This window comes from Coregonus clupeaformis, chromosome 25 (assembly GCF_020615455.1).
Source record: "Coregonus clupeaformis isolate EN_2021a chromosome 25, ASM2061545v1, whole genome shotgun sequence".
In the NCBI taxonomy this organism is placed as follows: Eukaryota; Metazoa; Chordata; class Actinopteri; order Salmoniformes; family Salmonidae; genus Coregonus; species Coregonus clupeaformis.
The window spans coordinates 7,028,880-7,055,281 of NC_059216.1; the positions used below are offsets into that span (position 1 = coordinate 7,028,880).

General features: G+C 45.6%; 1 protein-coding gene across 3 annotated transcripts in view; it reads right to left on the bottom strand.

Moving 5' to 3' along the window:
• Positions 1 to 26,402, bottom strand: part of kif26ab (kinesin family member 26Ab) — a 118,101-nt gene that overhangs the window by 40,886 nt on the left and 50,813 nt on the right. For all 3 annotated transcript variants that reach the window (XM_045207481.1, XM_041847707.2, XM_045207482.1), the window contains exons 3-4: positions 12,363 to 12,824; positions 7,182 to 7,396 (exon numbers count right to left, since the gene is read on the bottom strand). In XM_045207481.1, coding sequence (XP_045063416.1) covers positions 7,182 to 7,396; positions 12,363 to 12,824 — 677 coding nt within the window. The remainder of the gene's footprint in view (positions 1 to 7,181; positions 7,397 to 12,362; positions 12,825 to 26,402) is intronic.

Here is a 26,402-nt window from a genome sequence, read left to right on the forward strand (position 1 = left end):
CAGTAGAGAGGTGGTGGTGGAGTGGTAGAGCAATTCACTCTGTTAGTGATGATGAGGTAAAAGCTTAACTACCTGGCCTGACAATGGCTCTCTGGCTCTCTATCCCCCAAATGGCTCTCTATCCTTGTGTGAATAAGAATCGCTGTGGTCTGATATATAGAGAACCACCGGTTGGGGAAATCAACTCACACTGATTAGACCTAAGCAGCTATTAATTATTCATATGTAGTGCAAGGCTGGGACCTGGGACAGACAGGGCTGACACTGTGGAGCAGAGGGGCTGGAGGACACAGAAACACAGCAGCCCACTGGGAGCCATGTTGTTTCTGCAGACTGAGGAAGTAAAGCCAGGGTGAGCTTATGGGAGCAGGGATCACAGGCTCTGTTGTGGTTCAGGGAGACAATAGGTCATAACATTCTTCAACGCATATTCCATGCAGGCAGCTACTGGGCAATTAACTTGTATTCTTATTCCAGCCTCTCTCTCTTGTCTCCAGAACAATGATAATAGACTTATTTGCATGACACCTCGAACTGAGGGATGCCATAGAGATCTACATGGTGTGGGTTAGCTGGCCTCAACCCCCACTACTGTAATGCATAAGATCCAGCCGGGGTGAGAGAAAATCAGTTTAGAGGCTCCTATCACTGAACACTAATGCCCAGATCCCTGCAGCCCAGCATGATTCCTATGTCCCTCCATTAGTAGCCTCATCATCTGTGTGAATGAATGGTGAAGTCCTGGCTGGCCGTGGGTAGAGGAACAGCCTAGCAGGCCTGGTTATGTACTGTCTACATGCTGAGGCCACAGTCCGTCTCCTGCCCACACACCATCAAACACAACCCGGCCTTTTAGATCATCACCAATAGCACACGTAGAGACAAAGACACTCTTATGTCAAGTGGCAAGCACACAGGATGTAGTGGGTAGTGGGTCTCCATTCTAACATCCCCTCATTTCCCCCTGTGTGAAAGGGATCTGTCACAGCCCGTCCACTGCTTCTCTATGGCCCAGTGTTAGCCAGAGCTCTGCCTTGAGTCAGCGTTTCAGCCTTTGTCTGTCAGCTCCAGCAACCCCCCCCCAGCTATGTGAGCGGGCCAGGCCAGCCAGACTTCCTGACTCAGGAGTTTAGGGGGAGTAGACATGGTGCTAGTCAGCGCCCTCCTCGGGAGTATCTCTCCCTCCAAACAGCCAGCTCACAGTGTACCCAGAGCACAGCCCTCTCCCTCTCTCTGGTCGCCTCCACACCAGTCCTCTCTCTGGGTGTGTTTACCATGCAGGCTGACAGCCACAACCGCCTCCACCCTGGCCGTCACAACACTGGCCTTCACACAGACACCCAGGGGGCACAGCAGCTTCACGCCTTGAGACGGGTAGGGCCAGTCTATACCACAGCAGGGGTAGCGGGTGGTAGAGCTCCTCAGTGGTGGTCTGATGAGGTGGCACTATCTCCACTGTGCAGCAGACTGTACTGCCCAGGACAGCCAGAGGAAGTATGACTGGCTTGAGAGGGAGAGTCTGCAGTGGGAATAGACTCAGGCTGTTCTAAGATGACCTAGCTCCCTCCAATTTCCTCCAAGAAAACAAGAACTAAAACTATTTAAAGCTGCCAATACTAAATAATCAATTAAACAAACTTAGTAAAACTGTGGAAACGACTTCATTGGCATTTCCTGTTCAGTTCAACCTGACAAAAAAAAAATGAATTGACAAATGAGAGGATCTATCATCTGACACTATAACAGAAGAAGGGGGTCTGGGGTTGGAGCTGAGAGGTGAGTAGAGGTGTGGGCTATAGACAGGAGGTTGAGAAAGGGGTGGAAGGTGTGATATTGTGGTAGAAGGGATGTGGGGTGATCCATCTGGTTGGTGCTAGGCTGGGGTGGTGGTAGTAGGCCCCCCAGGAGAGGAAGGGGCCTGCCTGCTGCAGATCCCAGAGGCGGTGGGTCTAGGCTGGATCTCCATCAACACCTCCTCCACTGATGATGCTAGACAGGGCCCTGATAGCTTTTCACACCTGGCCTTATCCGGAGGCTATAGTGCTAGAGTCCCTTCCCCAGGCTCAGCTGCTGCTGCTACCGCTGCTCTCCACTGCCAGACATTAGCCCCAGCAGGCTGATATCCTGATTATGACAGGAAAATACCAACTGGTATTTTATCCGACATTAAACACAGAGACCAATAGCATGGCGCAGCCTAACCATCATCCACCAACTCTCCAGCACTTCTACATTTTAGTCATTTAGCAGACACTCTTATCCAGAGCGACTTACAGTTAGTGAGTGCATACATTTTTCATACTGCCCCCCCGTGGGAATCGAACCCACAACCCTGGTGTTGCAAGCGCCATGATCCACCAACTGAGCTACAGGAGGCCCTATTCTATTGATCTATTCAGGGCCTTAGACATGTGTTCAACAGCTAAGAATCAACAGATTATATGTTAAAAACAACAACAACAACACAACTAAAGGTATGGATAAATCAATCCCTGCCAGTCAGGCTATGCTCAACACAGAAGCTAGTGTTAACTTTGCAGCTCCACTCTGCTTACTCTCCTCAAAATAAAGCTGAGGCTTAACTAGCATTTCAACAGCGTTCTCTCCTGACTAAGCATTCTGCACACATTCTCCCATCGGTAGAAACATCCATCTCTGTGAAGCTCAGCAACCAAACCATTACCCTTTCACCATGGATTAAGGGATCACACAGATCAACTCCACCACAACATCAACACTACCCACTGACTGCAGCACAAATATGAGGAGCACAAACACCCAAACACTGCAGCTGCATCGCCCATCAAAACTAAGATCTCCTCCAGCCCTGGGTTGGGGTGTGTGTGACTTACTTGAGTCCCATGGTGGTGGTGTGTCCAGTGTTCCCCTCCACAGGTCCTGACCTCCTCCTCCTGAAGCTGGCGGTCTGGAGCATCATCCCGAGCATGCTGACTGTGTGTGTGTGTGTGTGAGAGAGAGTGTGTGAGGCTCTCAGCAGCACTCCACTCCCCCTGCCTGCGTCCACTCAGTCTCTTTATCCCCTAGCCAGCAGGTCCAGCCCAGAGCAGAGTAGAGCCGCTCCACAACTCCCTCCACTCAGCATTAATCTGTCCGCCAATTTATCCCTGACACAGATCTCCACTGTCACTCACAACACAGCCGGACAAACACACTGCATTTCCCTTCTGTATTCGCCCTCACAGTATCTCCCTCTCTCTCCTGTCTCCTCTGTTCAAAGTGGAGTGTGGGTGTGAGTGGCCCATGTTACACTTCATCCTCACGTCCCTGCCCCCAACACTTACTCCCACCCCCACCACTACACCAACCCCAACCCCACACCAACCCCCACCAACAACCTCACACAGGAAGAACACAAGGACATTAGCACACAAACGCACACACACACACACACACACACAAACACACACACACAGCATAAGAACAACTTCTAGAAACTTCTCTACAGCAACAATCACTTGGTTATACTTTAATGAATTGTAGCCCGGGCCCACAGCTTTCAAGGGGAAGTTGTTGCAACAAAACTTTGATTAAGGTATTTGTATGGAGATCTTCTCACATTTTGATTAGCGCATCAGGGCTGGAGTTCCCAATGGCCAAACATTACCCATTTGCAAGTCAAACAAATACATTCACCATGGATAACAGGGTATCATGTGTTCTGAGTTCATCTACATATTTCTGCATGTTCATTGGCCAGCTTTCATGTTAGTCATAAGGAGACAAAACAGTTGTTTCTATGGTTACTTTCCACAGCCTCAGTGATGAACCAGCACTTTATATTTCTGACACAAAGACCAGGCAGGTCTTGTCTGGGGAGAGGCTGGATTGTTTGACTGAAATTATAGGATAATGCCTTGCTTTCCCCAACCCACAATCACAGTGATTACAGCAGTACACACACACTCACCTGGGCAGCAGCAGCTGCAGGGCCGCACAGGGCCGTAAAGATACTTCCTCCTGTGCTGACACTCCTTCAGGGCCACATTCCTAACAGCTGTTATCCCTGTTCCTCTGGCAGCCCTGCACACTGCCTCTGCAGCAAACACCGCAAACACTCCTCTTAGTTTTACAGTTTGCTCTCTGTTACTTAGAACAGCAAAAGTAGTTCTGAGCATTGAGGAGAAGTGCTCTGTGGTTAGTACTCCCGATGCTTTCCCTCGCCCTCTCTCTTTCTTTTCCCCTCTCTCTGTCTCCTTTCTCCCTGCCTCCATGGGTCCTGAGGGATAGAAACACATCTCGTTCCCAATCAGCAGGTATTAGTGGAACAGAGGGATGTGCAGGGCGGACAGTGCGCCGGCAGTGGCAGTGGAGACACGTCATTAGGTGAGCTGCCAGGGCCCCAGCTGTGAGCGGTGCCTGCTCTCATTACTGAACGCTGTGTCAATGGACTAATCACATGCTCCGTCACAAAGCAATCCGTGTTCAACACGCCTGTGAGCTGAATGAGCACTCCCTCCTGCCCTCTCTCTATACTGAGATACAAACACAGGCACTTGCGCGCGCACACACACACACACACACACACACACACACACACACACACACTCTGACCACTCTGCGTGGACAGACCTTTAACCCCTCCTGTCTGCAGGCTATTTTATGGGCCATCTAATATCCAATTGCTCATTATTGATCCGGACCAATCTTTCTTTCAGTACACTCTGGTTGATAGGGCAAGAAGAAGGGTTGAATGGGGATTTGTAAAATGTAAATACAGAACTATGTGATGCATGTTTATTAGCTTTGACCAAAGCATTTCATTTAGTTGAACATTACCTCTACGGTAATTTGAAAAATATCTCTTTACTGGAGCTATAAGACCCATTCTTCATGTATCTATGATGGTGAGTTTGAGAAAATAACAGATTTATGAATGAAAAAAGTGATGAAAAAAAGAAAGCTTAGCAGAAGCTTTGATGAGCAATCAGCAACCAGTAATGAAACAGTAGCAATAGTTCAGCTTCAATTGTTGAATTCATACTAGGGCCCATTTCCTGTCTACATAATGACTAGAGACTCCTCCCATTTTACCTGGGCAGGGCGTAGGGGAGCCACATGAGATAATGCTCCATGGAAGAATTATCCCAGTAGTTGACACTGAGAGTAATGGTAGTTGGAGTTTCTGGGTTATCAAATTAACATTTATAATAAAATAATTTTTCAATGGAACAGACAAGTTTAAAATTATTTCAAATGCTTTTTATTTTTTTGCACCAGAGGAACCAGTATTTTCTTTCTCTTTCCCTCTCTCTCGATTTCCTCTTTCCTCTCAGCATCTACATAATTGCATTCTAACAAAAATTTAATCTGTGAGTTGAACAGCTCCAGAGGGGAGCAGCACTTTGGTTATTCAGCTCAAATATCCTGGTCTCTGAGCACTTTCACATGGATTTAACTCATTTTATCTTTAGAGGACGAAAAGGAATATTCATTACAAATGAGTTTTCAATCAGCCCCAAAACGTGATGGGGCTAATTTGGTCTTCAGGTTTTTACATTGTTAATTCAAATGTCAGTGGGAGAAAGTGAGAAGAAGGAGCTTTGCTTTGAGAACTAAAACACTGTTACTGCAATCAGCAGTGGCAGAACAAAACCCTAGCCTGCACACTGACCCTGGTGCTAGAGTAAAGATGAAGATGACGATGATGATGATTGGGGAGTGATTGTGGAGGCAACAGTTGCAGTAGCTGAGGAAGTGGGTGTACTTCCAGTCCAGCCCAGTGCATCGGCACCACCCACTACCTAGCCATCCACCGCCCTGTCCTGTATCTGTATCTGTGGAATGTGATGCTGTTTAAAGCTGTCCGGACCCCATCATCACCATACTTCTCCTCGCCAAGCAAAACAACACACATTCTTGGCAGGGAAGTATCTTTGGGATGAAATGAAAGGTGGAACCCTTCACCACTTCCACCACCTACCCTCCTGTCCCACCAGGACGCAAATGAGGGGGAAAACAAGTCCCTCTCCCTTCTTTTCCCTCTGTTTTTCCCTCACAGAGAGACAAACACAGCATGGCTGCCCAGCCTTCGCTTTTTGAGCCCTTGTCCAAAGAAAACAGTAGAAATAATAAATCCCCCTCTGAAATGAACCCTGTCCATGTCTAGGTCACAGCTCACCGTTGTTCACGCTTTACCCACCGCCTCGCTCACAGGAAGTGACACGTACAGGAAGTGACACATTTAGAAGAGCATTTGGAATATCCTCCCTGACAAGGGAGAGGCCCCATAGTACCAGTCCTATACTCTGACCCCGCTAAAGTTGACAAGGGGAGCACATTTGGAGTATTTGGAGAGAAAGCTGAGCCTTACTGTCACACTTCACAACGTCCCCCTCGCCTGTGTCCTCTGCCTCCCAGGGTGCAACGCTCTAACAGCCCTATGCATCATCCTTACCCAGCTTCCCCCAGTTTCCCACAGGCTAACATTCATTAGGGCACACAGCTCCTTGGGGAGTTGAAGCTGTACAGGGACAGGGAATGTACACACTGACCAACCTGCCTGAGAATCTACCAATGACATCCTTCTGCATTAGAGAAGCCATTGGAAAGCTGTCTGTACTCCCATTGGAGGCACACATATCATCCAGAGCATTAGTGTTGCCAGAGACAAATGGAGCACTGAGTGTCTGCTGAGACTGACTACATACAGGAAGCAGCAGACAACTCATTGGGAATTTAGACAATAACAAGACTGAATACAAGCTAAACTGCACTAGAGGCAAAACTGACTGACTTTAAATAGAGCCAAACAACGAAAAACACAGATGTACATCAAAGAAAAACACAATAGTAAAACTGTGTGCTTGAACCTAAGCCCTTTCGTGAGACATTATCCATTCATGGGCACTGGTTCCAGCACAGCCTAACAGCATGCCATAATTCAACCATGGTAAGGACAACATCTTCATGGAATAGGTCCACATCACGCTAGACTCTAGTGCAATAATGAACCATGACCTCATTGTGTGAAGACAAGTCTCCACACAGATCCCTTCCACAGCAGCACGCCATACAGAGGCAGCCAACCAAACACACCTTAAAGCCAACATGATACAGCACAGCAGACTATAATCATCATCACTCTCAGCCCTTTGTCAGACTCTCTCTTCAGGTGTGATTTGAGTGAAAGGCGGGTTGTGTGTACTGTGGATGGTGCTTACCTGATGAAGAAGGAGGCTGCAGCAGATGCACTCTGAGTGGAGGTGGGTGTGGGTGTGGAGGTGGGGCCAGGGGCAGGGGGGGCGACGTCACACTGTCCCAGCTGGACGGGGCTCCTCTGTCGGCTGGGTGTCAGGCTACAGCTGGAGCTGGGGACAGGGGCCTCCGAGGTAGGGACAGGGATGTCCCTCTCTGCCTCCCCCATCAGACCTTGTGCCTGCAAAGAGACAGACCGAGAGAGACAGACCGAGAGAGACAGACAGTGAGACAGACAGAGAGAGACACAGTGAGCCTCAAGAGTTAACCACCACTACTGGACCTCCACACCTCTCTTCCAGCCCATTTACTCCCTCTCTCCTCTCCTCTGCCACAGATGGGCAGGCAGCTGCTCTGGCCATCCCAGTAAACGGGTGTCAGCTATTCACCTCAGCAACAACTAACTCCCCACAGAACGGCAAGGGCACTGTACTGGACTGGACTAGACTGGACTGCTTGTTTCTGGCAACACTCAGGAGGATGCACGGTGTGAATGATAATTAAGTGATAGCCAACATCTAATTACAGTTTAGCCGTTAAATCATTGGCCATATACATATATCAGCAGCTAATTTGGCATGTGTGAACAGCTTTGTAACGCACAGCTTGACTTAAACAGGAAAATAAATATTGAACACCCAACAACAAATGACATCTCACAAACCATAAGCAGTGGAATACCATAGTAGACGCAACACTTTTCTCAGAAAGGCCCATGATGACTACTGCGCTGTGAAGGTATGCTTAAGATTCAGATGTAGAGGGGTAACAGAGCAGAGCCTGTCTGCAGCGCTGCCTGCCAGCTGGGGTATGAGTCAGGAGCAGAAGGAAGCTGCCTCAGCCTGGCCCCAGGCCCCAGGGGTGGTAATGACTAGGGGTGATGAGGCAGGTCTCAGGCTGCTCTCGGACTGCTGAAGAGGGCCAGAGAGTTGGTCTCTCTCTGACAAAGTCCACTGATCACCCAGGCAGCCCATAATAAACATCACTGTTCCTACCAGGTTCACCATGATAACACAGGGTTAATCCTTACCCTAACAACTAGTATATCAAACTGTATACTGATCAATGTATACTGATCAATGAGCCCAGAGGAAATGGTAGAATTAAGCCTCTAGTTTTCCTTTACATTTATCCTGGTGACACCTCCACACTGGGTAACCAGCAACCTGGAGTCAAACACGGCATGAGGCTTCACAGTATATATTTTGTCAACACTATCCAGTCCCTCTGCATATTTACTTACTCAATGTTTGCCCTAGATTCATGTTTGGTAACTAAAATAACATAATTTACAATCTTTTTATAAAGTGCTCTACTGGTATATGCCATCTGTCAACGGAGGCTGACAGCGGAACTATTTATATGCCATAGCTAGCTGACATGCGAGTGCTATACATCAAGATGCAGGGGCATACATTCGGACATTCACATGAACACAGGCACCTCCGTCAGTAGGGCTATACCTCAACACAAGCACTGACACTATAAGCTTGTCATGATCACCACAACCAAATGTGGTTGTTTTGAATCCCAAGGGAATCGCTCATTGACTGCACCTCAGAGAGCCATTTGTGTTTGCCAGTTCTTCTTCTTAATAATCACATCAACCTATTCTTGTTAGACGCCAGACACATTTTTGTACATTTTAGTCATTTAGCAGACGCTCTTATCCATAGCGACTTACAGTTAGTGAGTGCATACATTATAATTATTTTTTAAAAATATTTATTTATTTATTTTTCATACTGGCCCCCCGTGGGAATCGAACCTACAACCCTGGCGTTGCAAACGCCATGCTCTACCAACTGAGCTACATCCCTTCCGGCCATTGGGATATAAGACTAATCATTGAACATGCTTATTTAGGATGGTATTTTGGCTGTGTTGAAAGTCCAATATGGTGTTTGGTGGGTTGTGAGAGAGCGAGGGCCTCTTGTACGTGTACATGTCTGGGTTATGATTTGTGAAGTGCGTGATGGAGAGCCAGGGTGCAAACTGAAATGAGCCGATCGCAGATACTTCTCACGCACCTGGCAGAGCGGAAAGACTAACAACAGCAGGCGGGTGTCCGTTACAGGACAGGAACTCAACAAATACCAGAGAGGTGTACACGTGTCACATCATCCAGACTGAAATACTTCACACACTTAGGCAGGAAGCCTATCTGGACAGCTCATCCACAACCTTGTCATAGATTAAGCCAATTGTGGTGTCAGGTTTTAGAATCAAAATGGCAGCAGGTTCGAGGAGCCCATTGATGGTAGGGAGTGAGGGGTAGAGGGTGGCGGAGGGGTGTTGGGGGGTGTAACCAGAATAAACAGCTCACTGTAACACACAAAGACACCCATATGATTTTGAAAAACACATCATGATGCCTGTCAGAGAGCATTCCCCCAGGAGAGAGATTCAGGACTTAAGCTCTTCAAGCAACCTGCTCTCCAAGGCGGTAGCCAGTAAGGCCACTGCTGTCCCTGGTTAAGGGCCCTGGTCAGGTAATTAGGCACTGACAGTGGTGCCATGTGTCCAGGGCCATTTACACTGAGTGTCAGTAATGAGGGGACCTACCACCCTTCAACGCCAACATCCTGGCCCCCCGCCCAGCTGATAGCTCCTATTTCCCAGGGATGAGGGGAAGAAGAAGAGACAGTGTGCTTCCAATATAGACTGTCTCAGGCCAGCTGGGCTCAGTGACTCCCTTCCCATCAGCAGTCTAAAGAGCATCCGCTTCTCAGAGCCAGAGCCTAGTAGGGATCCCCGGTGACCTCTGATCCCACTGTCCGACAGGCCATTACTGCTGAGGTGAAATAGACCCTGCTAATCTGGGCCCGTCCTGCTCCAATGGCTTCAGCAACCACTACAAATGGTGGAGGAGGAGTGTATCGACGGATCACTGGGATGCACCACAATAAATCCATGACCTTTTGGATTTTCCCTGAAATGTTGCCCTAGAAAATGAATTTTGACTGAACAGTATAGGAGGGACTCATCAGAAAATAGTTCAAATAGAAATGTGCCTCCTCTATTCTTCACTCACCCTCTCCCTCCTCTATCCTTCACTCTCTCTCTCCCTCTATCCTCTCTCTTTCTCTCGCTCTCCACTATCATTCACTCTCTCTCTCGCTGTGTGGCAGGGTGCCATGCAGGACCAGCTGTACCTTGGCAGACAGCAGCCCAGATGGTCCATTGGGCTTCCAGTGGGTACCAGACGAGTGAGAGGTCACACAGCGCCACCAGCGGCCAACAACACACTCTAAACCCCCAGGGTCAAGAGCACTCGGTTTTAGCAGATTAGCGTGCATTTGATTGTGGATTTTGTGGAGCAGAGGTCAAATCACAGATTTGGGTCAATCAATTAGTCATTTTGTAGTGTCCACTGTTAAGTTCAGTATTCACTACTCACACTGTTGTCTGCACTGCTTAGAATGACGGAGATGTTAATCTAACTAAATCCGATATCAGGGGTTAGAAGTCATAGGTGTTAAATTATCAACTGAGGGGAGAATTCAACAACAGATGCTTTGATTTTGCTTCATCAGGTTTTTGGGAGACTGGAGTTCTCTAGCCGACCTCCCAGAGGACGGATGTGCTGTTTCCTCCTTTTAACCCAAATATAACCCAGTCTCTCAGTGAGCCCATTGTCCCAGCTGTTATCTGTAGTGTAAATGACCACAAATGTAATTCCAAGCCAGAGCCTTTTCACTATATGAAAGTTTCATGGTGTCCTATAATGGGCTGTGTGCTGGTAGACTAGATAGAGCACACATCGCACTGAACATGGATCTAGCGTTCGTCTGCTGATCACGCGATTCTACATGTAAAATCGATGCTCTCTGAGCACACGGTTCATAAATTGCGTTCAGAGGTGCTCAGTACTCTCGGCCAGCAACCGTTATTGCTGTGCCTGAGCACTAAGGCCCTCGGAATAAAACACTCCGTAGGATTGCTGTCAAACAGGGGCCATCTCCCTTCCTTTGTCTGCACTACAGAGCTCTACACTCTTCCCACAAAGTATTCAAGTGGGGAATTGTGAATTAAAGTGCTTGCCTTTCGGGCACAGCGCAGCTCCGAATCCTCCTGTGCGGGTTTTTGTCATTCTGAGGGATCTTGTTTTAATGAAAGAAATGGGCGTTAGAAAATAACACCAGGCACATTTCTGCTGTTTGTATCGTGGTATCCTGAAGGAACATGTGTCTCTGAGGAGGCCCAGGCTCAGCTGTGTGGCATTGTGCAACGCTTCATCCCAGCTCCCATTCGGCTCTAATTGCTTTTAGACACATAGGAGAACACAAGTCAGTCTCTCTCCCTTTATGCAAGGCCTTTTGATTTGCCCTAGATTGCACACATGCTGTTAAAGGATTCTGGACGCTTCCCATAAACTGGAACTAAAAGCACTTGTTGACAGTTAAAGAGGAGAAAAACATGTTCTCAGTCCAGAATAAGGAATAACACTGACGGAGTCAGCGATTTTCAATGCCATATTAGAAATAAAACGGAGGAGCCATAAACAGCTTCTGATTGAGAACATAAAAATGACAGAAGTAGAAAATATTAGCGATTAACGACTGCTTTTTGCTCAGTGCTCTCAGACTCCCTAGTGTAGAATGTCACAGCAATGTGTAAGAGACAGATGTCACTCTCTCTCGCTGCAGGAAGAAGACTCCTCAATATAAAGGACAACATCCCATAATGATAATGATAAAGTATATTACAAGACATGGGGAATATGTCTGTATGGAGCAATATACTGTAGTATGCCTGAGAGGAGAGTTATAGGAAGATTGTAAGTTGGTCATTGGGTCTGAGCTGCCCTTGAGGAGGAGGTCAGTGCATTAGTCTTGGTCTCCCCAAGTAGCCAGTACCACCCAGGACCCATGACTCCTGAAGAATGAGAGGTCACCTCTCCTGCAGAGTTCTGAGGCTCAGGGTCTGTGTGAGGTTCTTCTCATTTCTCTAAAGGTCTGAGATGTAATATTTCCATTGTCAGACTTTGTTCGCTCAAAGTTCTCAGGCCAAGGTTCACAAATAACTTTGAAAACAACATTGACAAGAGTAACAAGCTGTCTATACAAAATATTCCTAGATGTGCTTTGACATGTATCTGTATCAATAGTGATAATGATGAAGGTTTTGAAGGTCTGAATACGTACTGGGCTGGGCTGAGGGAGGAAGTTGTTGACTCTGGAGATGCTCCACATGCCCTCCAGGTACTGCTGGGCCTGGATGGTGACCGATCCCAGGGTCCCAGTCAGCTGCCCTCCCCCCACCGTCACCTGGACACTGGTCTTGGGCCCAGCAGAGACAGACGAGCCCTGAGGACAGCCCTGCCCCCTGTGCCAACTCTCCCCCAGGGGCAGGATGGTGTGGGCATGGGCGTGGGCTTTGGAGGGCTGCCTCACATGGGCACTGGAGGAGGAGCGTGTCAGTTTATGGGGCTGCCCAGAGAGGGTGGAGGAGGGCAGAGCGGGCATGTCGTGGCTCAGGGTCAGGGCTACTGTCTGCAGGGCCTCCTGCCTCAGCTGGTGAAGGGGTGTAGAACACACCTGACAGCAGCCATCATGGCTTCCAGGCACTTGGAGCTGGTCGAATAGGAAGGCTGCGTAGCCAGGATCCTGCAGAGGAAATAAAGAAAGAGACTTAACATGGTCCCATTCAGAATAAAGCATGGTAGACTACGTCACATTTCCATATCAGTGTGATTGGGGGGTTTCCTTGATGTTGTTCATATTTTCCATGCGTGTCAGACAGTGGCTATCGGTGTGGTCCCTCCCGGAGGCTGCCCTCTTTGATCCTAGCTCTACCTCCCTCCCTCCCTGCCTGCCTAACCACATCCACATCGTCCCCCTCAGGAACTCAGTTTGTTTAGACTGAGCTGCTCCGCCTGCAACCAGAGACAGCAGATCATGTTGCTGCTGGATGTGCCTGCCTGGGCCTTGGACCCAAGTCAAACAACAGGGGCAAATAAGAAGAGTTAACGAAAAGGCAGTTTGGGGGATTAGTGGAAGAGACTCTACCAAATCAAAGTCTGAGCATTCCTTTGGAACACCAACTCAGCCAGACTCTTCTCCAACTTTCTGCAAGGCTGCTTAAGGCCCCAGAACCCGAATAAGAGTTTTACACGGCACCAAATTAGAGAAGGAGACCAGTGGAGGTGTCCCTCGTAGCTGGGTAGGAAGGGAGTTGTGGGGGTTTAGAGAAGGAACCACAAAAGAAAACAACAGCTGAGCCGATCCTAGGACCTCAGAGCGGACTATTTACATATTATGATAGTCAGTATGAAAACATACGATAAGACGCCCAGCGTGAAAATAACCATCTCCTCCTGACAGCTAGAGGCTCATAGAGCCCCTGACGACCACTCACAACACCCAGCCTTTCACTAGTGATTATAAGTCACGCCTTCTCTGCTTTTCCTCATCATGCAAGTGAGGTTCTAAGACAACTTATTCTCTCTCATACTCTGTCACGTGCACGCACACACACGCAAACGCAGACACCCACACACAGACGCGCACACACACACACAAACACACACACAAACACACAAACACACAAACACACAAACACAAACTCACACACACACACACACACACACACAAACACACAAACACAGAGTCCCAGTCTCTGAAGGGGCATAAAGGCGCAGTAACCTCCCACCCATTGGAGTGGAGCTCTAAGACAGAAGGCCACAGATACATATTGTTTATGAGGCCTCTGTTCCAGTGAGCCTCTGTAGTGATCAGGAGGAGTGAGACGGCCTGGCCAAACAACAACCCACTGCCTTTAATGCAGTGCCACTTAATACAGCAGGCCCAATATAGCAGTCTCCATAGAGACACAACCCATTGACTTTAATTCTCCCTCTGAAGGCAGCTCAATACAGATACTTTTAGGTAACCTCCATCTATGCTTATACCTACAGTATAAATGAGTATCATTACAGAAAGAATATAAACTGACCAGTTTCTCTATCCTTATGAGTATATTGCACTTCACCTCCTTTTATTAGGGCCGGGACGACACAAGTATCACAATGTTTTTTCCATGGCAAAAATGAAAACACAAAGCAGACCAAACTCTTTGGTCCTTTAAAAACCTGCTGTATGTAAAATATTGTGTGCTATAGCTTGGAAAATAAATACATGTGACTCTGGATGTTTCTAACATTAAGGATGAAACACACTGAGAATCTCACTGCCGATAGACTGCCGGTACTTATCACAGTGGGAGGTCGTTCCTTCTCTTGCTAGGTCAAAAGCGGTACCTGCTGCGTGCCGACCCAATAGCGACGAACCTGCCGTTTCTATTTGTAGAATCGCAATGCTCCTCAGTGGCCAGTCACACATCATATGCAATGTAGGCTATGGGATGGTAGCTAGCAAAGTGCACAGACACAATGCACACAATACTAAATACTTCCTCCAAGCTAGCTAACCACTGTAGCTAGTATTGACATTATAATTAAATCACAATGGATTAGCAAGTTTCCATGAAACAGCTGCCTGTGTTAACTGCCAATTTAGTGCAGTGTCCTTAGCTAGCTAGCTAGCTAGCTATGTTGTGCTAGCTAGGGAATATGCTAACGTTAGCTAGCTAGCTAAACATTTGGCTATGGGCTGGCACTGGCAGTATGGGATTATGGAGAGGGAATGTAATTGTTTATTCGTCATCTTGCCTGGTAGTTACATCAACGGCTTTCTACAAAATAGCAACATTTGCACAGATAGCTTGGAATCTAGACCATAAGCAATACACACGGATATGCATTGCCAAACAACGCTATTGCCACTTTCTGGTTTGGAGTATTTTAACAAGGCTGAGTGGCTGACGACTTCCAAGGTCTTTGCTGTGTGAACACAAAAGAGATTGACTGCTGACACTGTTCAGAGGTGCAAAGTACTGTCGGCAGGCAAACGTTTGACAATCCTACAGGTGTGTCTGAGCTTTTAGGGCTGTTTTCCTAAAGTTAAATCTGCTTCATGTTTTGTTTCCTTGTCACGATACTAACGAGTATCGTGATACTAACGAGTATCGTGATACTGGTATTGTCCTGGCCCTGCTCTTTCTAACTAACAGCCAAGCCAGGGCAGAGGACATCATCATCTTCATTTGGTCCCTGAGTCTCTAAGCAGTGTACGGAGTCCCTATATCTCACTGCTCTATCCACAGCACTGATCCAGCCCTCATGATGAGAGAGATAGATCACCAGGCAGAAGATCCAGAGAGGGGACCACAGAGCACATAGGCCTGCCCAAGGAGTGAGGCTGCTGCTCGGCTTGGCCCTGGGCAGGACACGACTGTGCTGGTCCTCTTCCAATATGGATTTTCATGTGAGAATTCATAGGTGTAATATGGGTTTAATCCGGTATACTTAAGCAATAAGCACGAGGGGGTGTAGTATATGGCCATTATACCACGGCTAAGGGCTGTTCTTAGTGCCTGGATACAGCCCTTAGCCGTGGTATATTGGCCATATACCACAAACCCCCGAGGTGCATTATTGCTATTATAAACTGGCTACCAACGTAATTAGAGCAGTAAAAATAAATGTTTTGTTCTACCCGTGATATATATTCTGATAAACCTCGTCTGTCAGCCAAATTAGCATTCAGGGCTCAAACCACCCAGTTTATAATTAGTGATATACTCTGATAAATTATTAATTACATGATACTGACACTATTGGCAATGCATTGCTAGTATGTAAAGCTGGGAAAGCTGAGATAACTCTTAGCTCGTACTGTAGATCATCCCACAGCTCTTATCATAGTGTTGGCTGGGGTTGTGTTGGCTAATGCAGGATATGTTAGCTACAATTATCCTCTTAGGAGGATCTAGCAGGAAATTCCCATGAACATGCATTTACAGTGCTATGAAAAAGTATTTGCCCCCTTTCTAATTTTCTCTACTTTTGCATATTTGTGATACTGAATGTTATCAGATCTTCAACCAAAACCTAATATTAGATAAAGGGAACATAAGTGAACAAATAACACAACAATTACATATTTATTTCATTTATTTCATAAACAAAGTTATGCAACACCCAATTCCCTTGTGTGAAAAAGTAATTGCCCCCTTACACTCAATAACTGGTTGTGCCACCTAAAGATGGTCTGACATTCTCCTGTAGAATTCTCTGATACAGAGCAGAATTCATGGTTCCTTCTATTAAGGCAAGTCGCCCAGGTCCTGAGGCAGCAAAGCATCCCCAAACCATCACACCACCACCACCATGCTTGACCTTTGGTATGATGTTCTTACTGTGGAATGTAGTGTTTGGTTTTCGCCAGGCATTACTGGAACCATGTCGTCCATAGAACATTCTTCCAAGAGTCTTGATGATCATCCAGGTGCTTTTTGGCAAACTTGAGTCAACTTTTTGGATAAGATGGGTCCCATTATGCCTGGCGAAAACCAAACACTGCATTCCACAGTAAGAACATCATACCAAAGGTCAAGCATGGTGGTGGTGGTGGTGGTGGTGTGATGGTTTGGGGATGCTTTGCTGCCTCAGGACCTGGACGACTTGCCTTAATAGAAGGAACCATGAATTCTGCTCTGTATCAGAGAATTCTACAGGAGAATGTCAGACCATCCGTCTGTGAGCTGAAGCTGAAGCGCAGCTGGGTCATGCAGCAAGACAATGATCCAAAACACACAATCAAGTCTACATGAAAATTGCTAAAAAAGCAACAAATTGGAAGTTTTGGAATGGCCTAGTCAAAGTCCAGACCTAATCCCAATTGAGATGTTGTGGCAGGACTTGAAACGAGCAGTTCATGCTTGAAAACCCACACGTCACTGAGTTAAAGCAGTTCTGCATGGAAGAGTGGGCCAAAATTCCTCCACAGCGACGTGAGAGACTGATCAACAACTACAGGAAGCATTTGGTTGGAGTCATTGCAGCTAAAGGTGGCACAACTAGTTATTGAGTGTAAGGGGGCAATTACTTTTTCACACAGGGGAATTGGGTGTTGCATAACTTTGTTTATGGAATAAATATGTAATTGTTGTGTTATTTGTTCACTTATGTTCCCTTTATCTAATATTAGGTTTTGGTTGAAGATCTGATAACATTCAGTATCACAAATATGCAAAAGTAGAGAAAATTAGAAAGGAGGCAAATACTTTTTCATAGCACTGTATGTAAAGAGGCTTAAAATGTAAACACCATTGTGCCTTGGAGAAAGATCTGGTGCTGCAAGACACTGATACATTTGAGGAACTAATGTGAAGGCATTCTATTTCAACCTGTTTAACAGAGGGCAGTTTCTGAACTCACCAGGTCTGTGACGAATCAGGGGAGAAATCGGAGAGAGAGAGAGCGGGGATAACATATCACCACGGACATGGTTCAGTCTGGAAAACGTATTTGGTTGTGAGCAGTCATAATCAGAGAAATCCATCCTGGTTTCCTGGGCTCCACCCATTCCTCACCTCTCACCCTCCCACCAAGCCAACCCTACCCCACCTCAGGGCATGACTATATGGAAGAAATCAATTCCTCTTTCCTTCTCTCTATCCCATACATCCTATTCCTTCCTCCCTCCATGTATTGTTAGGTGTTGATTTAGGAGAGCCAATAAAATAGCCACAAAGCTCAGCCCATCTGCTATTCTGGATGTTCTGGAAGTTAGCGAGAGAGTTTCCCTTGTAAAGCTGTCTCTCTGTGAGCATTATGCTCTGGGGAAGAGTGAGCCAGAGGTCAGGGGTAGGAAGTGGATCATGGTGATGCTGATGGTGATGATGATGATGGTTATGATAGTGGAGATGATAATGCTAGCCCATCTTTTAGGTGGAGAGTCTGAAGGGCAGATAGTATGTGATTATCTCCACATCAGGTACGAGGAGAGCAAGCCGTAAATCAAAAATAATCCGATAGGGCATGACCTTGACTCTCTGTCGGTCTGTTATTTTAAGACTTCTCAAAGGATTTCTGGCCTGAACTGCAGCCTGTCAAAACTCTCACAAATGCACACCTAAAAAATTAATGGTGTCTGTAGGAAGCGGTTTCCAATATCTGTTTCCTAGGTGATATCTGTTTCCAATGTACAGATAACAAAATTAGATTTTACAGGCAAGTACCAAGATATTTTTAACACAAACCGATGACCTGAGGAGATTGTGTAATTCCTAATGTGGAATACATGAGACGTGACATACTGTACTATGCATGCATTGAGGCCTGATGCGTTTCTTTTATTATCCATGTGATCTATTGCTGACAGGTGCAAGTGAGTGTAAATAATCGCCCAGTTTGAGAGACTCTTGTAATGAGCTGCATCAACACAATACAAGTGTTCCAGACCATTTAGAGGGACATGAAGGCCTGAGCTTCTTCAACCATTGTTAGGTACAAGTGGAAGACCACTAGGCTTCAGAGCACAAGCACTCTAGAGAAAGAGGGAGCGTGAGTTAGGGACATGGAGAGAGAGAGGGAGGCAGGTTGGAGTTGTGCCCCTTGCCTGGGGGCATGTGGGTTGTTGTGTCGGTTTATTGACTGTCAATGAGGATCTTTATTAAACTGGGGACGAATGAAGTCAGATGCTGTGGCCTTATTATGGAAAGGAGGCTGGCATGCAATGGAAAATAAGTGCCAGTGGAATAGAGTTTGTCTCTCTGTCATACTAACGATGAGGAGAAACAGAGAGGCAGCAGGAGAGGTAGGAGACAAACTGTCTGGGTGGTGAGCGTCATCAGAAAGCCTTTGCCCAGGTCCTGATGGAAACAAGCTCAGCTGTAACCGCTTTGATATGGAGAGAAAGAGTAAAAGATGTGCATGATTTCTCTCTGCACTATGCATGGGTCCTCCGGGTGCCTCAATGCAAATGGATGTTTACCGTCTGATGAAATTCAGCTATGGATCGGCCGACCGGATACTGAAAGCCGACCCATGACTTACTTAAATAAGGAAGCAGTCATAGCGATTTCAAATGCATGAGGCCACTTGCCAGACTAAAGACTTTCAGGCACGCTCTATTAAAAGTAGAACACTCTTGGAAACTGTATTTTATATTCCATTGAGTTGCGGAGCGCCTGTCAGATGGGGAGCAGTGACCTTCACCACAGAGCAGCTCTCTGTGTTGTGGTGGCCATTCAGTGAAAGGAAGCAAGAGGCAGTACAGCCACAGCACACCCAAAAGTTGACTTGATAAGATTCAGTTGTGCAATCTCCTATTCATTCCTTCCTTCTTCCAGTTTTCTCCTACACCATTGTACAGGGAAACTTTCCCCCTATGACTCAGTAGGTCAACACTGTGCTGTCTTTCCACACTAGAGCCCATTCCCAACAGTATTATCGCTGTTAACACAATACAATACAGCAGAGTTTTTCATACTTCCTATAACGGCGTATAAAACCAACAGGACCACACAACAACACAGCTACTTCATCTGGCGCCTTTTAAAAATTGGAAATCCTCCACTCTCCCTTCTCTTATTTCTCCATAAGGACAGCTTAAGACAGTCTGAGCTGTATCTGTTTACTTGGCCTCTGACACCTTTGGCCCTGTCAGTAGTCCTTCCCCATTGTGTTTCAATGGGACTAGGCCCCAATAAACCACAGGAACCTACAGACAGGTCCCACAGTGTGGACGAGAGCCGCCAACAGGCTCACTTTCCCACAGGTAGCCTGGGCTCTCCCTGACAGCCATGCCAGAGAAAAACGAGCACAGCTGCAGGCCTGCCCTGGGTGACCACAGGCCATTAAAACAGATTACATTCCCAGGATAAAAGGACCACATCTAGCGGTAATCCCTCCCAACCTCACCCCTCCATACCCATACCCTCAACTCTCTCCCCCCTCACCCCTCAGCCATCCCCTGGAGCAGCAGTGGGCTGGACAGCCTCAGCAGACCCATAGATCTAATTTGACTTCAGGAGCAGTTAATGCTGAACCACCAGTAGTAGCAGAGGACAACAGATCATCACGTTTAACCACCCTGGTCCTCTGCTGTGGAGCTAGAGAAGACAATGAGTCAGGATCTCACACTAGCATGCTGTTTACCTCTGTGGAAACCTCTCCTGTGGCACACTAATTGGGAGGGTTATCAAACCACATAAAATAGATGTTTACTGCTGCCTGCTGTCTGTAGCACACAGAATAAAGTAAATATAGAACACTTTCCCAAGCAGAAACTCTCCATTAGCAACAGCATTGGGGTGTTGTTATTTGTCTGCATGATAAAATAAGAACATCATTCCAGAGATAGAATATCCACCACTGAAGTAATTAATTCACTCCTGACTGACAAAAGAACCAAGTTCTCAGTTGAAGTAGCCTACTAACATTACTACTCTAGACTGCCCTATTTTCTTGCGTCTTATTTTTTAACATGATTTATTTGCATGCCTTATTGCTTTTATAACACTGTTACCAACATATTAAAATAACAGTAAATTAAATACTTTCATTAAAACGTTATTTTGATAAGTCAATTCATACAATTTCATTCTTCCACCAGAAGATATAGTCCGGACAAATCTCCATGTTAGTGATTTTGGTCATGTTTCTACAGATGCAACCCAGTCATTTTTTGCATAGTTGCTATGCAAAAGGTCTGGTCGTCCATTCTAAACAAAATGGTTGCTATGCAGGCTGGATAACGTTCTTGTCACTTGCTAGCTAGCTAGCCAACTTCAGCTAACTCAGTCACGTCAAACAATGAACCTGGAATGACAGTACACTAGCTGCATTTTCATTTGAGCATTTTCTCTATTGGCATTTACTTGGCTATGTCCATGATGATAATAATAATAATAAATGTCATTGGGCATGACTTCGACTGGCTCAGAAAAATTGTCTCCTCTGGGAACTGTTCATTATGTATGGTACTACAGAGATAGAAGTGAAACATTGTTTCCGAGGTCGGACAGGCAGACAGCGAGGCTTATATTAATAACCCCCTAGAGTCGATGTCCGCGCCCCCGAGGAAATCGAATTAGCATAATAAAAAGATCCCCATAAAAATCCATCAATTTAAGCTAGAGATATCTGTTTTTTGCATTGGATGCATCTCATTCCACCGCATCCGCCGATGTCGCACTTCCACATCTGCGGTGAAAGGAGACAGAGCTAGAGCGGTGTTTGTCAGACCATGATACATCCCGAAAATCAGTCTTCTCACAAAATCGTCTGTAGTGTGGAACGGTTTGGCCTGCAAACCTTTTGCTCTACGACCCCCACAAGCGTCTTGGGACTCGTCTGAAGTCTGTACAGCAACTTCTGTCTGTAGTGTCCGAACAGTCTGGGCTACACACTAATATGACCCCTCTGTGGAAAGGTGAGACTCTCATGAACACGTACATTTTTTCTCTAGGATGCCCACAGGCCTCACAAGACTGAAGGTCCCCCAATACCAGTTGAAAAATGAATAGAAGTATATATGGAGACTGTTTAGTGTAAAAAATAAGGGGTTAAATACATACATAAAAAATTCTCATCTTGATCTTTCTTATATCTCTCAGATATAGGACAGACAATTCAGAACAAACTTATTTTAGATTTTTTTGGGGGACTATCTGTTATTCAATACGTTTGTATCGGCTAATAGCAGTAAGGCCCAAAAATTGTTTTCATTAAAATAATATATACAATCAAATAGCTAAATGATCCTTGGCATGACCTTCTTAAAACATTCCATATAGCTTAGCCGTGGTATATTGGCCATATACCACACCCCCTCATGCCTTATTGCTTAATTAGCGCTATGCGAACATTAATTTACCTGTGCTTTTCAGATGACAGCAGGTGGACTTTTTGAGTTGATTTATCCCTTATGTGCTTTGATGTTGTTGTGAGCACGAGAAGACTGCAGCAAACGCTTGCGCTGAACTTTCTCGAGGTGCTTCTGCAATCTGCATAGGATTGGTAGGTTATCGCGCAGCGCAACCTATTGACTGGGTTGTTTTGGGAACCTAATACTCGCAAGTCCCACTGACTCAAGGCCTATACAATCGAGTCTACTTACTTAGTACTCAGAATCGATTTTACCTGTCAAACTTTGTCTGGAAGAAACATAATTTAGCAGGACGGGCCTACATGAACAATTTATGTCTGTTTTGACATTTTTCAAACATCAAGCCTAAACATCAAGGCAAATGGAAGCACTGACAGTTGTTCAAATAAAGACAAATATGTCAAGCTATTAGTTCTTGCCTGCTGTGCAATGGATGTATGTGTGCAGTATTTTAATGATTGTTATGTACAGTGTTTATACTGAACAAAAATATAAACGCAACATGCAACAATTTCAACGATTTTATTGAGTTACAGTTCATATATGGAAATCAGTCAATTGAAATAAATTCATTAGGCCCTAATCTATGGATTTCACATGACTGGGCAGGGGCGCAGCCATGGGTGGGCCTGGGAGGGCATAGGCCCACCCACTTGGGGAGCCAGGCCCAGCCAATCAGAATGAGTTTTTCCCCACAAAAGAACTTTATTACATACAGAAATACTCCTCAGTTTCATCAGCTGTCCGGGTGGCTGGTCTCAGACGATCCCGCAGGTAAAGAAGCCGGTTGTGGAAGTCCTGGGCTGGCGTGGTTACACGTGGTCTGCAGTTGTGAGGCCGGTTGGACGTAATGCCAAATTCTCTAAAACAACGTTGGATGCGGCTTATGGTAAAGAAATTAACATCAAAACTTGAGACATCTGTGACATTGTGTTGTGTGACAAAACTGCACATTCTAGAATGGCCTTTTATTGTCCCCAGCACAAGGTACACCTTTGTAATGATCATGCTGTTTAATCAGCTTCTTGATATGCCACACCTGTCAGCTGGATGGATTATCTTGATAAAGGAAAAATACTCACGAACAGGGATGTAAACACATTTGTGCACAAAATTTGAGATAAATAAGCTTTTTGTGCGTATGGAACATTTCGGGGATGTTTTATTTCAGCTCATGAAACCAACCCTTTACATGTTGCGTTTATATTTTTGTTCAGTATAGTTATAGATAATGCTACAGAAACCAACTGCAGCCCTCATCCTCCACATACAACACCCGTTCTGCCAGTCACATTCTGTTAAAGGTCCCCAAAGCACACATATCCCTGGGTCGCTCCTCTTTTCAGTTCGCTGCAGCTAGCAACTGGAATGAGCTGCAAAAAACACTCAAACTGGACAGTTTTATCTCCATCTCTTCATTCAAAGACTCAATCATGGACACTCTTACTAACAGTTGTGGCTGCTTCGCGTGATGTATTGTTGTCTCTACCTTCCTGCCCTTTGTGCTGTTGTCTGTGCCCAATAATGTTTGTATCATATTTTGTGCTGCTACCATGTTGCTGTCATGTTGTGTTGCTACCATGCTGTGTTGTCATGTGTTGCTGCCATGCTATGTTGTTGTCTTAGGTCTCTCTTTATGTAGTGTTGTGGTGTCTCTCTTGTCGTGATGTGTGTTTTGTCCTATATATTTTTTTTAAATCCCAGCCCCCGTCCCCGCAGGAGGCCTTTTACCTTTTGGCAGGCCATCATTGTAAATAAGAATTTGTTCTTCACTGACTTGCCTAGTTAAATAAAGGTTAAATAAATAAAATAAATAAATAAAAAATACAGCAGTGGTCACCAACCTGGTTGATCTTCAAGACATTCCTAGTCGATCACCAAACATCTCTGTAGAAAAGCCAATGATAAAGGCTTGCGTTCCTTTTTATTTTATTGATGTTGCGCTGTTGGCGATAGGTGCACTTGATTTAGAAGCTCTGCGCACCAGGTACGCAAAGTGTTCCCATTTTGAACCATTTCATTTGTCTTAAAAGACAAACTCCACCTACCCGGCGGACCGGGAGATCTGTGGCTAAATCGAGTGCGCCTATTGCACTGGCCAATTGGATAGCTCAAATCACTGTGCCAACAGCTTCCACGACCCAGGCCACAGCAAAGTTTTATACTAGCCTAAGTGATATTTCATGACTTTTAAAACCATGACCACAGAGAGAGACTGTCAAAGAATACAGCAAAGAGCTGCTGTTTTTATGAGTGTTCGTTTTTATTCAGCACTGTCAACACTGTTTTTATTCAAAACTATTACAAAACATAAAACGCACTTCTCCCTACTTCCACATGTGCTACAGCTGCAATGAATGACTAGCCAAGTGTGTCGATAGCCCTGCATTTGAATATCGAGGAATATTATTTCACTTTCTCTGGACAGAGGAAAACATACATTTGTGCATGAGGCAGATGAGGTGCGACTCCAGCTTCGCCATCAGGTGGAAGACGGTGTCTTCTCTCTCTGATCAGTCTCAGCGGAGGAAAGGAAGGAGAGAGCAGGGACCGTGAAACCCGCACCCTCTGCTGCTCTCACCCTCCCACCGCTGAGACTAATGCGGTGTTCAAAACAACTGGGAACTTGTAAATCTCCGACTTCCGACTTCAGCGCGTTCAAGACAACTGAGAACTCGAAAAAATAAAATACGTTTTGAACGGTCACCCAACTCGGAATTCCAAGTCGGAAACTCTAGCATCTTTTTTAGAGCTCAGAGTTTCCGACCTGAAGATCACTGACGTCATGATTTTACCTCGTTTCTCCCCCCCACCCCACCACGTTCACAGTTGTCTTGAAAGCAACATGACCATTAGATGCAGGTACCATCAGTCCAGTAAAATAAAAAAGCAAATTATTTGCAAATTATTTACATTTATGCTCAGCTGTGCCTCGCAACTGCTACACGAACTGATCTATTTTATTATCAAAGCTGGATTTTTGAAATATAATATGGTCTGAGAGGAACAATATAGCCAGGCATTTAGCCAATATGCTGTTCAATTTATTAGGCATACTGCACAAACCTCATTCCTACAGAACTGCTTTTATTAGGTTAATGTTACATTTTTTAAAGTAATGTTTTTTTTTTATTCTGAGAGGTAGATCTCGGCTTTCTTTTTGACTGCGAAAGTGATCTTGACTCAGAAAAGGTTGGTGACCACTGTGCTACAGTATGTGTGTAATATGCTGCGTATCATTTTAAATAAGATAGAAGGACTCTATTACAGTACTGTTACAGAGCCACTCCATTTCTATTATTTATACAAGCAGATGCCACTGTTTATCAAACAATCAGCCATTGAATGACACTCTGGGTCAAGTAGAATGCAATAATTAATGGACCTCTGTCAAACAAGCTTCCTGCAAACAAATGACCTCACATAATGATATGTTACAACTAGCTTTGGGACACAAGACTCCCAATGTTGTGTTCCACAGCTAGTCACAACTACATATGGCTGGTCCATTTGTCATTGTCACTCATGTTACCAAAGAGTAAACACAATAGGGTTCTAGCTACCTTTCATACTAACTTTGTCATGACTGTTATTACAAGAACACACTTCTGTGTGTGTGTGTGTGTGTGTGTGTGTGTGTGTGTGTGTGTGTGTGTGTGTGTGTGTGTGTGTCCGTTTACACCACACCCATCCATCACTCCAACCTTTCGCCACTTGGCCAGTTAATTACCTCTTCCTGTTCACTCATGCACACAAACAAAACAAGCTCCTTTCAGACTGTTTGGGCAGATTTCATCAATCCCTCACCCCTTTAATGTCTCTCTCTCCCGCAGAAACCTAAGGCAGCCGTCAGCACTCTGTTTTTACTCCAGATCAGTCAATCTGTCATCAGCTGGGATAGGCTATAGGCTAGGCTGGGGAGCTGGGGAGCAGTGGATCCAGGCTAGACTCCACTGTAAGAGAGTGAATGACTTCACCAACTGACATCTTCATCAATGACATCACGGCAGTGGACACTACTGGAATTACTACTACCATTCAAGACTAAACTGAATAGGACCTACCATGTTCAGTTTAAGATTGTGAGTCTTGTGGTTGGTGAAACGAATCAGGCTTTTTCTAGGTCTATCCTCCATAGAGCAAAGTTCTGTTTCTCCTGACCAGTAGTATTCATGATCTAGAGTGAGGAGGCACATGAGATGTGTCAGGTGGGTTAGTGTGATGGGGAGCAGGGGATTCAAACATATCAGACCACAGCAACCGCTCTACAGCAAAGTCAGAGATACATCTATGATCTATGATATGTGTCATGTACCTCTCTATTTCACCAGTGTAGCAGTACACATACAGCAAGCAGTATGATGAAATATATACAGTACCAGTCAAAGGTTTGGACACACCTACTCATTCCAGGGTTTTTCTTTATTTTTACTATTTTCTACATTGTAG